The following is a 14266-nucleotide window of genomic DNA, read 5'->3' as shown; positions in this document are numbered from 1 at the left end:
TGAGAAGAGCTCCTCACCTCTTGATGTTCCCCCAAAAAATCCATAATCTTAATCCAGTCATGAGAAAACACAAGGCAAAACCAGACTGAGGGACAGTCTACAAAATATGTGACCTGTACTGTTCATTGTAAGGGAAGACCCAAGAACGGTTCCAAGTTGGAGAAGCCGAAGGAGGCATGACCACTAAATGCACTGTAGAATCCTGAACTGAGAGGGCACATTTGTGAAAAACTGGTGTCTTAATAAGGTCCGTGGTTTAGTTAATAGTACTGAGTCATTGTTACTTTCTTAGTTTTGATAATTTTACTAATATAGTTATAAAAAATGTTAGCATTAGGGGAAGTTGGGTGAAGGGCATAGGGAATTCTCCTTACTATATTGTTGCTACTCTTCTGGAAATCTAAAATTATTTCAGAATTGAAAGTTAAATAATACCGTAGTGAATCCAACATTACATGGCGTTAAGTTTTTTGGCGGAAAACAGGACACAAAATGTCCGAGGGACGTAGCAGCCATCATTTTAGGTATTAACTTGCAGGTCAGAGGTAGAGAATACATGAAGCTGGTGGACCAGTGTTTCATTTCCATCAAGACCAGGCCGGATCAAAGGGGACTGCCCAAGTTACTCTTTTCCTAATGGTTTCCAAAAGTCAGATGATAATGTGGGGTCTTATGTTATCCTCTGTCATTGGGAGGCTCTCTTCTGTGTTTGCACAGTGGTTAACACATGTACTCATTCAAATGTTGAAGGGAGGGAGGGAGGAAGGAAGGAATTTGGTTGGTGTGATGAACACTAACCCACTGCATTTGAATAAAAGGCAATAAACAAATCCTGCCCAGCTATGCCATTTCTGTATGGCATCGCTCTTGCTCGCCCCTCATGCACTCTTAGATGCTGTTAAGCAGAAAGCTGCAGACTGAATAAAGCAAATTAGCCAGGTTCCTATGAAGAAATAAAAGGGCTTTTTAAAATTTTATTTTATTATGTTAGGTTAATCACCATACATTACATCATTAGTTTTTGATGTAGTGTTCCATGATTCATTGTTTGTGCATAACACCCAGTGCTCCATGCAGAATGTGCCCTCCTCAATACCCACCACCAGGCTAACGCATCCTCCCACCCCCCTCCCCGCTAGAACCCTCAGTTTGGTTTTCAGAGTCCATAGTCTCTCATGGTTCGTCTCCCTCTCCGATTTCCCTCCCTTCATTTTTTTTTTTAAGTGCCTTTCCATTGCCACTTCTTAAACCTGACAATTATTAACTTGTTCAAAAATATTTAGCTGCATATCACGGTGCCAGGGAAGGACGTAAAGGTGGTGGCTAACAGGGGGGCTCTGTAGTCACACGTGGTTTCTGTTCCAGGTCTTCAGTCTTTACCAAGGTATTTAACTTTCTACCCTCACTTTCTCCTAAAATAAAGATACCTCATAGGGTTTTTAAGAAGAAATCCTCTTTAGAGACCTTAGATCAGCTTCTGGCCCATAGTAAGCACTTACAAAAGAGAAGATGACAACATAGTCATTCAGCAAACCTTTATTGAATAACTACTGTCTACAGCCCGCATGCTGAGTGCTGGGAGTACAGATATGTATCATTTCTCCCTTCCCTTCTCAAGAAATTTAGTCTGTTGCGGGAAATAGATAAATAAAACAGTAAGAATAATTGCTCTTTTCCTCTTGGGTTGCTTACTCAGTATGTTTCAATAGCATGCCTAAAGCATTATATAATATCTACTTATAAGTCTACTTGTCTACAGATACCCATTCGTTGTAACTTATAATAACTTGATGAAGTGTAGATATTGTCCCCATCTTGCAAATGAGGAAACCAAAGCTCTAAGAAGTAATTTGCCCAAGGTCACACATTTGCCCAAGCTAAGTGGACAACCGAGGATTTGATCCTCATCTACCGTCATGACTCCAAAGTCTTCCTTAACCCACCTCATATGATTACAAATACAATGTTTAAATGCTTTGACAAGGTTATAGAAGACATCTGGGGATGCCTGGGTGGCTCAGTCAGTTAAGCGTCTCTCAGTCTCTGCTCAGGTCTTGATCTCAGGGTCATGGAGTTCAGGCCCCACGTTGGGCTCCACACTGGATGTGGAGCCTACTTAAAAATAATAATAATAATAATAATAATAATAAAGGCATCTGCATATATGCTACTGTAATAGCTTTAGTGAACCCAGTTGTCTTTTGGCATTTCTTTTAATGTTTCCACTGGCTCATGTTTTATTTTCTTCATTTCCCGACAGGAAACAGAAGTAAGTATCTGCTTAATCCCACTCTCCTTATGAGTTAACAGACATTTTCTTTGCCCTAGTTGTGTAAAGCCACAATTGAGACTGGGCTACCATAGGCACAGCTGTGCTTTCCTAGCTCTTGCTCTCTTCTTGCCTATGAGGCATACCAGTGAGAGCCTCCGTAGTAAGGAGGCCAGGCCACCAGGCCCCATCACTCCTTTGAGATGACACTTTCCACCGGAGTCCAGGGAAGGGCAGATTGTAGGATTTCTGTAATGGCTCTTCAGACATTAAAACTTTACAGTGTTATTTGGAGGGTATCCTCAACTTGCATGAGCTAAAACTCATCCTGTGATTATGGTTTAAATAGAGCAATTACTGGACCTATTTCAGGATCTCCAAACACACATCCTAGAGCTTCTGGTGCTTCTCTATGTAAGTGAAATTAACATTTTCCTCTTCAAATGTTATTTGAACATATAGTCCTTGACTCATTTGAGAGTATAGTTTTTCTAAAAAATTAGAAATGTGCATCAATAAGGACATATGGGTTATGATGTCATAGGAGTGGTTAGTCATGGAGGTGGACTTGAGAAGATAAAACCTCTCCTTTCCTTTTGGAAAGCAGAGTGTAGGACTGAGCTGTGGTCCCATTATGAAGGGAGAGGTTCTCATTGCCTCCTACTCCTGGATGCCAGGACCAGAGCATGGTGGTGTTCCACCAGGTGTAGATAGTGTCTGAGGCTCTTCCCCACGTGCACCCTCATTTGTCTTCTGAACCCTCAGGGTTCTCTACACTTTTCTGCCCTTCCTGTACACTTTCTCAGAACCTTTTTCTCTGAAAGGTAATAGTTGATAATGATGGCTTCACAAAAGCAGGGAGCTGACATTTGACATCTATGTTCCAGGCACTTTACATGTTTAACCTCATTTAAGCCTCACAGCATCCTGTCTGGGTAGGTGGATTATTACTACATTTATAGATATAAAAACTTAGATTCGGGGAAGTTAAATAATCTACAAAGGCGACCTGAAGCTAGAAAAGTGGGAAAAGTGGAACTCCGCTCTAGTTCTCCCTAACTTGAGAGTTTGTACTCTGCCGTAGGGCTGTGGTGCTGGGGATGGTGACTCCTCTTCCTGTCACTACTGCTTGCCGCCAGTGGGTGTGTCCGGGAGCTAGGAGAATGCTTCACCTACAGTGTACTGTGTGCCGTAGTCTCAGGGTGTGACTAGAGTGTGAGTTTATGTTAACTCACTGATCCTCACAACTTGGGGACTACAGATAGGGAAACCAAGGCTCACAGAGACTGATACAAAGTCACATAGCCAGTGAGTCTGGCACTGGCAACTCGATCCAGTCCTCTTAGAACACCTTTTATTTTATTGTTTAAAGATGTATTTATTTTAGAGAGAGAGAGCACAAGCAGGTGGGGCAAAGGGAGAGAGAGAGAGAGAATCTCAAGCAGATTCCTCGCTGAGCACTGATCCCTATGCAGGGCCTAATCTCAGGACCCTGAGATCGTGACCTGAGCTGAAATCGAGAGTTGGGCATTCAACCAACTGTGCCACCCAGGTGCCCCTTAGGACACCTTTTGAAGCTCGCCATCCATGCAGCACTGTATACTAGCTGGGAGTAGAGCCAGTTTACTAAGGAGTGTCCTGTCAGCAGTGTTTATAACAGAAGACAGTATTCGTATAACTTACAAAATAATAGGAATTTGTTTCCTCAGTAAGAGTAGAGCTTGGCAAAAGGGTACAAGCTTGCATTTATACCAAAACTCACTGAAATTTGTCTTCTGTAGTTTTCATGCTTAGTGAAAGCATCTGAGGACAGTGTTTCCAAAGAGCCTGCTGTCTCTCAAAGCTGTAGAATCGGTATGACTAATGTCATAAAAGGAAGGCCATTAACTGTAGAGAGGTATAATGCCCCTGCACTCCATAAATGAGTGAATAAGTGACACTGGTGACAGGTGGCTTGTGGCTGGCGGGCCAGAGAGCCAACACCTGTTAGTGAGCTAATCAGACACACATCTGCCTAAGTCAGAGTGTGTAGGCCAATGCTTAGAGAATTGTTACCTACGAAACACTATACTCAGTTGCCTTAAAGGTTATATATCCTGCTACTCTGGGTAATGGCTGCAAGAGCAGCCAGTCACTCAGTTGGGTTTCGGTAAATAGCCTAAAACTTTACTCATTTGTTTCTTTCTTTATAGACTATAAAAGACAAAGAGCTCTTGGGGTGCCTGGCTGGCTTAGTCGGTAAAGCAGTGTGGCTCTGGATCTCGGGATCATGAGTTCAAACCCCATGTTGGGCATAGAGCTTACTGAAAAAAGAAATTTTTTTTAATTAAAAAAAAAAAAAAAGACGGAGAGCTCTTAATCATGGAGTAATTGAAATTCTAAGATTTTCAAATTCAAGTAGGTTGTCTACACCAATGGACTTAAAAATACATGATTCTAGGGGTGCCTGGGTGGCTCAGTCATTAAGCGTCTGCCTCCGGCTCAGGTCACGATCCCGGGGGGCTGGGGTCGAGCCCCGCATCGGGCTCCCCGCTCAGCGGGAAGCCTGTTTCTCCCTCTCCAGCTCCCCCTGCTTGTGTTCCCTCTCTCGCTGTGTCTCTCTCTGTCAAATAAATAAATAAGGGGCGCCCAGGTGGGTCAGTCGTTAAGTGTCTGCCTTCGGCTCGGGTCACGATCCCAGGGTCCTGGGATCAAGCTCCACGTCGGGCTCCCTGCCCGGTGGGAAGCCTGCTTCTCCCTCTCCCACTCCCCCTGCTTGTGTTCCCTCTCTCGCTGTGTCTCTCTCTGTCAAACAAATAAATAAAATCTTTAAAGAAAAAAAAAAAAACATGATTCTAAAGTCTTTTTCCAACCTCTCACTCATTCTCTTTGAGAAGAAAACTTGATTTATTTATACATCCATTCAACAAATATTTATGGAATACTTGATATTTTCTAGACCTTGTGCTCAGTGCCGCGGACACAGCACAAGACAGATGCCGTAGCAGTGCTGTTGTTGATACGGCATATTGTAAAATTTACTACAAGAAATTCAGTATAGTTGAGAGCATAGATGAAAGTAACATTTATTTCCATTCCAATAGATTTCGGCTTTGGAAATTTCTTTAAAAGTGGTGAACTGCTGGCAACATGGTGTGGCAGCCCCCCTTATGCAGCCCCAGAAGTCTTCGAAGGGCAGCAGTATGAAGGACCACAGCTGGATATTTGGGTATTTCTTTGCTTTGCTGTGTTAAATGCATCTCTAACGGTAATAACTAGTACTTTGGCCCGTCTTTGAAGCTCTTGGTACCTAACACATAGGTAGTAGTTCATACTTCCCCTGTCCACTGGACTAATTAGAGCATTTTTGAATTAAGTTCTAGGAAAGAACGTCTAGGGACAGATGTTATTACTTTACTATCGGCCATAACTTAACGTTAAGTAGTAATCAAAATGATTAAATTCAGATCTTTGAGTATTTATTATACGATATTTTATTACAGTAGTCCGAGTTTTAGTTTTGCTTTGTTTTGTGTTGTTTTGAAATTCTGAGAAAATAGTAAATCCAAACAGGAATTTTTCAGCCCGTATGATTTCAAGGGCCCTGGGGATGTTTAGGAAAACAAAGAGTGTTTAAAGTCCTCAGTGGAAAAGTGACTGCCTTGTTTTCTTCCCTAGAGCATGGGAGTTGTTCTTTATGTCCTTGTCTGTGGAGCTCTGCCTTTTGATGGACCGACTCTTCCAATTTTGAGGCAGAGAGTTTTAGAAGGAAGATTCCGGATTCCGTATTTCATGTCAGAAGGTAACCCGTTTGTCTTATACTCGTGCTTTACAGAATTTGTGCTCCGAATGAAATGCTTCGGCAAAGGCTTCCCTGTTCTAAGAGCTTGGGTGCCAAACAAAGTGATTGAGTCACTTGAAAAGCTATAGAAGTAAGCAGCCCCCTCCATGTAGGTGAGAGAAGCTGTAGCCTTCCTACTTGTAACTGAAAACGGAAAGCTTTCCAGGTTAAGAACAGCAAGTCTTCACATCTACTCTGGGTCTATAAATGTCCCCAGTTTATTTTAGACTTAGAGAAGCACTTTGTAGATAGATTCACAACCATTTTACTCTATGAAATAGATTTTCCTGTATCTTTCGGTGAGAAGTTGCAAAATTACATTTTTTAATTGAATTAAAAACTGGCAAAGCTGTTGGACTAAGATGCAGAGCCCGACTTGGATTAGCTTGTTACGTACAACCAGTTGGGTTGTTGCTCAGCTACGTTTCCTCCTCAGGTTTTGGTGGTCATCCTTAACTCTTTCGTTCCTAGTCATGGTAGAAATAAAGCTCTAGTAGTTAAGAGTATAGACCTTGGAGCCCGGCTGCCTGGTTTTAATCTCGAGTCCACCAGTTACCGGCAGTCTGCCCTTGACAAGTTACGTCCCCTCTCTGTGCTTCTGTGTCCTCAGGCTACAACATGGGAAGCACAGTGGCTCCTGGTAAGGGCGCTGGGAAGATGAATGGAAGTAATCTGTGTAAAGCAGCTTGCATGGTGCCTGGCACATAGCAGAGGGTATGAGGCTAGCTTCTGTGGGGTGGTAGAGAGCATGGTGTCCGCTCTGAGAATAAGTGGGTGCCCGAGTCACAGCAGTGCAGTTTTTGTAATATAATCAGAAGTAACTAGTGCTTCATGTGTGTTTTTCTCAGCTGCACTGACGGGAGAAGAGCAACAGTCCTCTGGAGCCCTCTTACCTCACGCACATAGCCTCTAGTGTGTCAGCCTCAGAAGTGACTGGGGCTCCATGTGTGTGCTCATTCTAGGAGAAGGCTTGCTTTTGTCTTAGCACAATCTAAGTCTGTGTCTAGATCTTTTCACTTGAGAAATTCAATAGAAAGGTTCATTTAGCACAAAATTGGACAGACCTACACTCTCCTGATTTTCTTAAGTATTCATTCTCAGTGGTGGTTACTTTTGTGTCAACGTTCACCGTGGTAACCTGATGAGTACAACTGGCTTTCATGTGTTCATTTATTCATTTGACCTTCTGCTTTCCAGTGGGCATTGTGGAGGATACAGAGATTAACGCCATTGTGCAGAGTCACATGAGTCAAGCCAGTACCCTGAAGTGCAAGGTGATTTACATGACTTTTGTAACATTGTGTTTTCCATAGATTGTGAGCACCTTATTCGAAGGATGTTGGTCCTAGACCCGTCCAAACGGCTAACAATAGCTCAAATCAAGGAGCATAAATGGATGCTTGTAGAAGTTCCTGTACAGAGACCTGTTCTCTATCCACAAGGGCAAGAAAATGAGCCATCCATTGGGGAATTTAATGAACAGGTTCTGCGATTGATGCACAGCCTTGGAATAGATCAGCAGAAAACCATCGAGGTAAAGTGATCAGAGATTTGACTGATGGTCTTCCATCACAGCCACCCCCAACACCTACAGGCACATTGTTCAGTTTTCCCTGAGGATTACAGTCAGACTCCTTCATGTTTGCTTTTTTATTCAATACATAAATTCCTCCCTTTGCCCCATCTGCCAAAAAATTCCAGAGGTGGAGTTTATATAGGATGGGGAAAAGACAAAGATGGAAACTTAACACATACAAAGTAGAAAATTTCTTCTAAGGTGAAACATGAAGTTTTATCTGGGTCATAAGCTAGTTTATATGGAATATGAATGTACAGCTAGGGAACAAGGCTGAGGGCCGATCAGGAAACAGGAAAGCCAGTGGGGTGTAGGCCGTGAGCTGGGGAAGCCGAGAAGGCAGACACAGGTGGATTCCAGATTTGGAAGTACTCTCGGTCGTAGAACTGAGGGTCGTGAGCCTGGGAAATTCCTCCTCTCTTTTATTTCTGTCCATTAGTAGTTAGTATATTCCTAGAAGAAACACATTTTCCTTACCTCCACAACAGTAAAAAACCAACAGTGCTCTTACAGAGGAGGCATAACAAGAAAGAGTACAAAATGCCTCTTGTGAACTTACAGTGCTCCAAACCGTGCTGCCGAGAGCCAAGTCAGACTCCCTCCTGCTCTGCTTGTCCCGCGCTCAGCGGCGTGTTTCTGTCCTCGGCCACAAAGCAGATCTAGAACGGCAGCTGGGAGGGCAGCCCGATGGGCCTTTGATTTCTGCCATGCCTGCTCTGCACCCAAGGCGCTCTGCACAGCACCTGTGCAGATGGTTAGGCCGAATTAGAAGCCAGAAGAGCAGTTGTTCCTCTCTTCCGCTAGTACCCTCGGAAAGCTGGCCGGCGAGGGATGCGAAAAATTGGGAAGCAACTTTATTTTCAAGGCTTCAAGAGGGTGGGACTGCAAAAACAAGAGGAAAAAATTACCTAAGAACGGAGACACAGTGTCTCTCAATCCAGCCTCCAAATGTTACTCTCAAGCCCAAAATAATCTCCAGAAATTTCCCCAAAGACTTTAATCATTCATTTCAGAGTTTGCAGCAGTTTGGACTTGTGCCGAAGTTGTGGAATTAGAGCCCGTGGGACCAGGTTGTAACGGACCTTACACCATAGTCACAACTAGGAGATGGGACCGTGTGGTAGCCCTGGGGACATGAGACAGCAGCGGCATTCTTCCTGCACACAGAAAAGCAGGTGGAGCCTGTTACTGTAAACGGGCCAGTCCCTCAGGGGCATCAGCCTTCGTGTAATCAGTACTAGAAACTTGGAACTGTCTGTTCTTCTGAATTCTGGAACAGCTTTTGTTCTAGACACTCCTTGGTCGTAACTCTGTCATGATTTCTTCCCTCCTTTTTCAGAAAGATGTAGATCACTGGACTGGTTTTTATGCTTCTCTGCCTTCAGCACTTGTTTTCTCTTTCAGTCTTTGCAGAACAAGAGCTATAACCACTTTGCTGCCATTTATTACTTGTTGGTGGAGCGCCTAAAATCACATCGGAGCAGTTTTCCCGTGGAGCAGAGACTCGATGCCCGCCAGCGGCGGCCTAGCACCGTGGCTGAACAAACAGTTGCCAAGGTAACACCGCATTAGCCAGTGGTCTTATCTTGCAGGTGCCTGTTCACATGTTTGACACATTTTTCATCTTGTAGTACAATAGAGGGTTAGGATCTCATCCTCTACACGCGGTTCTTCTGTAAAGTTTCTGCCCGTCACTTCCTAGATTCTCAAATGTTTTAGCATCTTCTTATTTTTTTTTTTTTTAAGATTTTATTTATTTATTTTACAGAGAGAGTGGGAGACAGAGCATGAGCAGGGGTGAGGAGGAGGCAGAGGGAGAGGGAGAAGCAGACTCTCCGTTGAGCAGGGAGCCCGATGTGGGGCTCAATCCCAAGACCCTGGGATCATGACCTGAACTGAAGGCTGGCACTTAACCAACTGAGCCACCCAGGCACCACTGCATTTTCCTATTTCTAAGGATTAATTTTATTTCAGTTTTTTTTCTTTAAGAGTTTTCTCATTTTTTAATCATTGATTTATGGTGGGAATTAATGTCACTAGCCTATACACTCGATTCCATTTAACAAATTTTTACTGCAGATTTACCATATGCAAGCTTCTGTTATTAGGCATGATAGGGGGTGGGATACATAAAACCCAGACATGGCCCTCAGAGACATGACAGTGTAAAAACAAAGTAAGACATCATCGTAAATAACCATCATTCAAAATAGAGAAAGATAAATCTGGGAGAAGAACCACGGGCAAAGGGGAGAGCGATACATCTGCCTAGGAAAGGCTTTGTGGGAGGGTTAGCATTTCCGACAGAGCTCAGATCTTCAGGGATGTGTGGGCCTTTGCCAGGGAGAGGCAGGGTTGAAGGCATTGTATGTAGGCAGCAGAAGCGCTGAGTGGGCAAGTGTAGGGAACTGAACTGAAGCGCACAGGGAAATGAAAAAGTTGGCGTGGTAAGTTGAAGCGATGCTGTGAAGGGCTTCGAAAGCCAAAGGAGAGAGTTTACTTACGATTCAGGAAATACTGAGGAACAACTAGAGACGGAAGCAGGAGAGTGATAAAATCACATCCAGGCTTTACTAATCTGTGACATCGGGAAGGGTAGATTGGACAGGGAAGAGAACTTGGGGGAAAGCAGTGAGGAGCTGAGAAATACTGGAGGCTTGAACTAACACGGTGCTGGTGGGAACAGAAGGGAGGGGATGAGCGCAGGATTATCTCGGGTGGACTCTGGATGGACTCAGTGGTGGTTAATGCAGGTGCTCTGGAGCAAACCCCAGGTTCAGCCCTTTCCTGCTGCCTGTCCTTCAAAAAATTACCTTAGGTCTTTCTGTGCCTCAGTTTCCCAAACTATAAAATGAGGAAAATTAGAGACTGTTCTGATGTTTGAATTAGTTGATAATTGTGCAGCACTTCGAATGTGCCCTATACATGTTCATTCTATAAAGTAAGAAGGAAATATTAGGGAGCAAGGGACAACAGTGCCTTAGAGGTCACTCTGTTCTCGAGCCCGAAGCAGGGAGGGTAAGTGATGGCACTGACTTGGTTGCTTGAAACGAAGAATAGATCTGGATGCCAGGACAGAGACTGAGGCTGACGGAAGTTGGGAAATCATCTGCAGAAAGGTTGAGAACGAGGCATGGTTCATGCATACAGTCTATTAGGATTTCCATCTACTTCTGTGAGTGCTTTACTTGTTCCAAGGGCAAGGAAGAGCTGAGAAGTTCTGACTTTGTATTTCTTGTTTGGCAGTTTACAAAATTTATAGGATTTACTAGAGTTTTGCATTGGCTTCTATAGAACATTGTGGGGGGGAACCAACAAAATTAACATCTTGATTTTAGTAGGCAAATGGTATACACTGTTATACACACTTTAATATAAAAATAATGTGAATATTGATACTAATATGAGTAATGCATAGCTAAAATTCCAGATTAGAGTATCTCTGAGCAGTTGGAATCCTTCAACGTTGAATGGTATTGCTTTCAAGAGAGGAGGGGCATAAAATGAGAATTCCTCAATCGGAGTAGTAAAAGTGAGATGTAGAGTTACCCCTTCCCTCTGGAAAATGCTGCCCGGCAGAAGGACAGGAAACAGGAAAGCCCCTAGTGCTGTACAGGCTTTCCCTCCCAAGTCTCTTTATTCTTGTTCGTATTAGACAAGCGAGGGCATGGGTTACCTAAATGATCGACCCTGGGCACATGCATATTATTATTGCACATGATTGCCTTTCTTATCTAAGCTTGAAGCAGATTCCCTAGGAGAGCTCAAATTATGTTTAATTTGGCTGAGAGTTCGGATGTATAACATGGCTTCTTATGTTTGATCATTTTTTTTTATTACCAAGCACCACATGAATTCTTTTCATTTTACGCATTGGCCTAAGTTGTCACAGAAAGCTACTTACTGGGACTTAAACATGTATCTAATTCAAGTGGAAGTCTTCAGTGTCCATTCACAGACTTGTTTAGAGTGCCTTCCGGGTGCTAAGGTAACAGGCACTAGGGCTGAAGAAGATGCTCCCTTCCCTGTGAGATTTCACATTCTCATGTTTTGTTGAACTTGTTAAAAATAGATCTCTCTGCACTTAGTTTCAGTAGAGCCTTCTCTCTTTAATTCTTTGTTCTGCTGTTGGCTTAAAGAAGTGGCAGATCACGTGTTAGCTGGTATAACAATAGGAATTTGGGGAAGCAAACTAATCCCATGCAAAGGTCACATGAGCTGTGGAATCACATGGACCTTGGGTTCCATACGGAGCTGAGTGACTGGCAAGCCAGCCTTTCTCAGCTCCAGTGTCTTTAAATATAAAATGGATAATCAGTATCTACTTCGTGAGTTTGCTACAAAGATAAAATTAGGTAACTTACACCAGCGGCTCAGTTCAGCAAGCAGAGCACTTCTGTGCCGGGCTCAGTCCCTGCCGCCGTGGTGACAGAGGTCCCCAGCAAATAGTCCCTGCCCCTAAAGAATGTATGGTATAGTGAGAAAGTACCCATTATCACTACTTAGAAAACAGTGAGAATCCTATCTCAGAATGACTTAGAGTACTTATATTTGCCATATACTATGCAAGAAATGTTCCCTCTAGTTGACTATAGACAACTGTTTAGAAGAAATTCATGTCATGCCTTCTCTCATGAATCCTAACTGCTAGTCCTTCTGCTCCAAGTTTCTATCAACTGTAATCGTAGACAAGAGTGAAACACTCATCCACTTCTTCTTTAATCACTGATTAGAGGTTGCCCTGTACAGCTATTAGAAAAAGCATTGTAGGGTGCCTGGGTGGCTCAGTCGTTAAGCGTCTGCCTTCGGCTCAGGTCATGATCCCAGAGTCCTGGGATCGAGCCCCACATCGGGCCCCCTGCTTGGCCAGGAGCCTGCTTCTCCCTCTCCCGCTCCCCCTGCTTGTGTTCCCTCTCTAGCTGTCTCTCTCTGTGTCAAATAAATAAATAATCTTTAAAAAAAGAAAAAGCATTGTATAGTTGGCCCCAGGGTACCACAGACTGGGGGACTTAAATAAAAGGTTATTTTCTCTCAGTTCTGGAGGCTGAAAGTTCAAGGTCAAGGTGCCAGCAAGATTAACTTCTAGTGAGAACTCTCAGCTGCCTACTCAGTGGGCCCTCACACAGCCTTTCCTCTGCACGTGCAGATAGAGAGAGAGATGTCTGGTGTCTCACCCTCATCTTAGAGGGAAACGAGTTCTGTCAGATTGGGAGCCCACCCTTATGACTTTATATAACCTTAATTACCTCCTGAAAGGCTCTCTGTTTAAATACAGTTGCACTGGGCCTTAGGGCTTTAACATACAGATTGGGGGGTGGAGGGGAGACACACAATTCTGTCCATAACCAGCATATTCCTATTGGAGCAGTAAAGATTTTCCCATAGGAGAAAACATTATTTTCATTGTAATGGTTATTCTAAAAAGCACAAAATCAGAAGAGATTCAAGACAATAAATACATGGTCTAAAAGTCATTACAATTGGGGCGCCTGGGTGGCTCAGTCATTAAGCATCTGCCTTCCGCTCAGGTCATGATCCCAGGGTCCTGGAATCGAGCCCCGCATCAAGCTCCTTGCTCAGTGGGAAGCCTGCTTCCTCTCCCACCCCACCCCCCGCTTGTGTTCCCTCCCTCGCTGTCTCTCTGTCTAATTAATTAATTAATTAATTAATTAAAAACCATTACAATTAATTGGACATGAGCATTGTCTATTGCCACTCTTAAAGAAACTGGTAAAGTCTGCTTCCTTCTGTGTATTAAAATAACATATTCTTTAGTCCACTCTATAGTGCCGAGCATGCCATTTGAATATTTTCACCCAACCTTGTTCCAAAAAGACTTCTTTAATCCCTTCAGTGATTGCAAAAATCCAAAAAAAAAAAAAAAAAAAAAACCACCATCCTATTTCCTATGAAGTGGTTGTCACAATAAAATATGTTCCTCCTCTCACCATACCAAGCTCACAGTAAGTTGTTGCTGTAGTCCAGGTTGGACGTGAAATTTGTCAAGGAAAATGTGTTACGCTTGGTCTGGCATAGCGTGATCCTGCCATTTAGAAAGTCACAGCTAATAAGAGGCAGAGACTGAGAAGGAACAGCACACCCTAGTTATCATGTTAGTACTTCATTTCCAGTGCAATATCTTTAAATAATGCTTTGCCCTAATAATTTAAATTATTTCGCACACAAGGAGCAGCCTAATAAATTTAGGAAACCAGAAATTAAAGTTCAGCTTTATCCTTTGATTGAAAAGCTGATGATAAGGGTAAAAAGAATGCATGAAATATACCCTATTAGGAAGTTTACATTTTACATTGTGGCATGAGGACTTAAAAAATTAATCTAAATGACTAATGCTTGAAAGGAAAAAAAAGTTGTTTAGTCTCAAAAGTGGCCCAGGAAATAAGTGTGAGGAATGATGATCTAAGAAAAGCCTTTTCTTTATCATGCTCAGGATCGTTTGTAGTGTACTTTTTTTCTGTTTTTACCATCCATATGATACCAACACTTGGCTATTGCTACTTTATTCATTATCTCACGCAGCATATCTAATGATGTTAATGTTGGAATGTACCAAACATAAAGTATATTCTAAATATATTCA

The 14266-nt window shown here is 43.0% G+C and overlaps 1 protein-coding gene across 4 annotated transcripts in view; it reads left to right on the top strand.

The window, feature by feature from the left end:
• SIK2 (salt inducible kinase 2) overlaps positions 1 to 14266 on the top strand; it is a 124672-nt gene that overhangs the window by 93119 nt on the left and 17287 nt on the right. For all 4 annotated transcript variants that reach the window (XM_021696264.2, XM_044919256.1, XM_044919257.1 and 1 more), the window contains 4 exons: positions 5353 to 5477; positions 5927 to 6050; positions 7403 to 7623; positions 9070 to 9222. In XM_021696264.2, the coding sequence (XP_021551939.1) occupies positions 5353 to 5477; positions 5927 to 6050; positions 7403 to 7623; positions 9070 to 9222 (623 nt within the window). The remainder of the gene's footprint in view (positions 1 to 5352; positions 5478 to 5926; positions 6051 to 7402; positions 7624 to 9069; positions 9223 to 14266) is intronic.

This window comes from Neomonachus schauinslandi, chromosome 11 (genome assembly GCF_002201575.2).
Source record: "Neomonachus schauinslandi chromosome 11, ASM220157v2, whole genome shotgun sequence".
In the NCBI taxonomy this organism is placed as follows: Eukaryota; Metazoa; Chordata; class Mammalia; order Carnivora; family Phocidae; genus Neomonachus; species Neomonachus schauinslandi.
The sequence above is the reverse complement of the archived record's forward strand: the minus strand, read 5'-3'. Positions and strand labels throughout refer to the sequence as shown.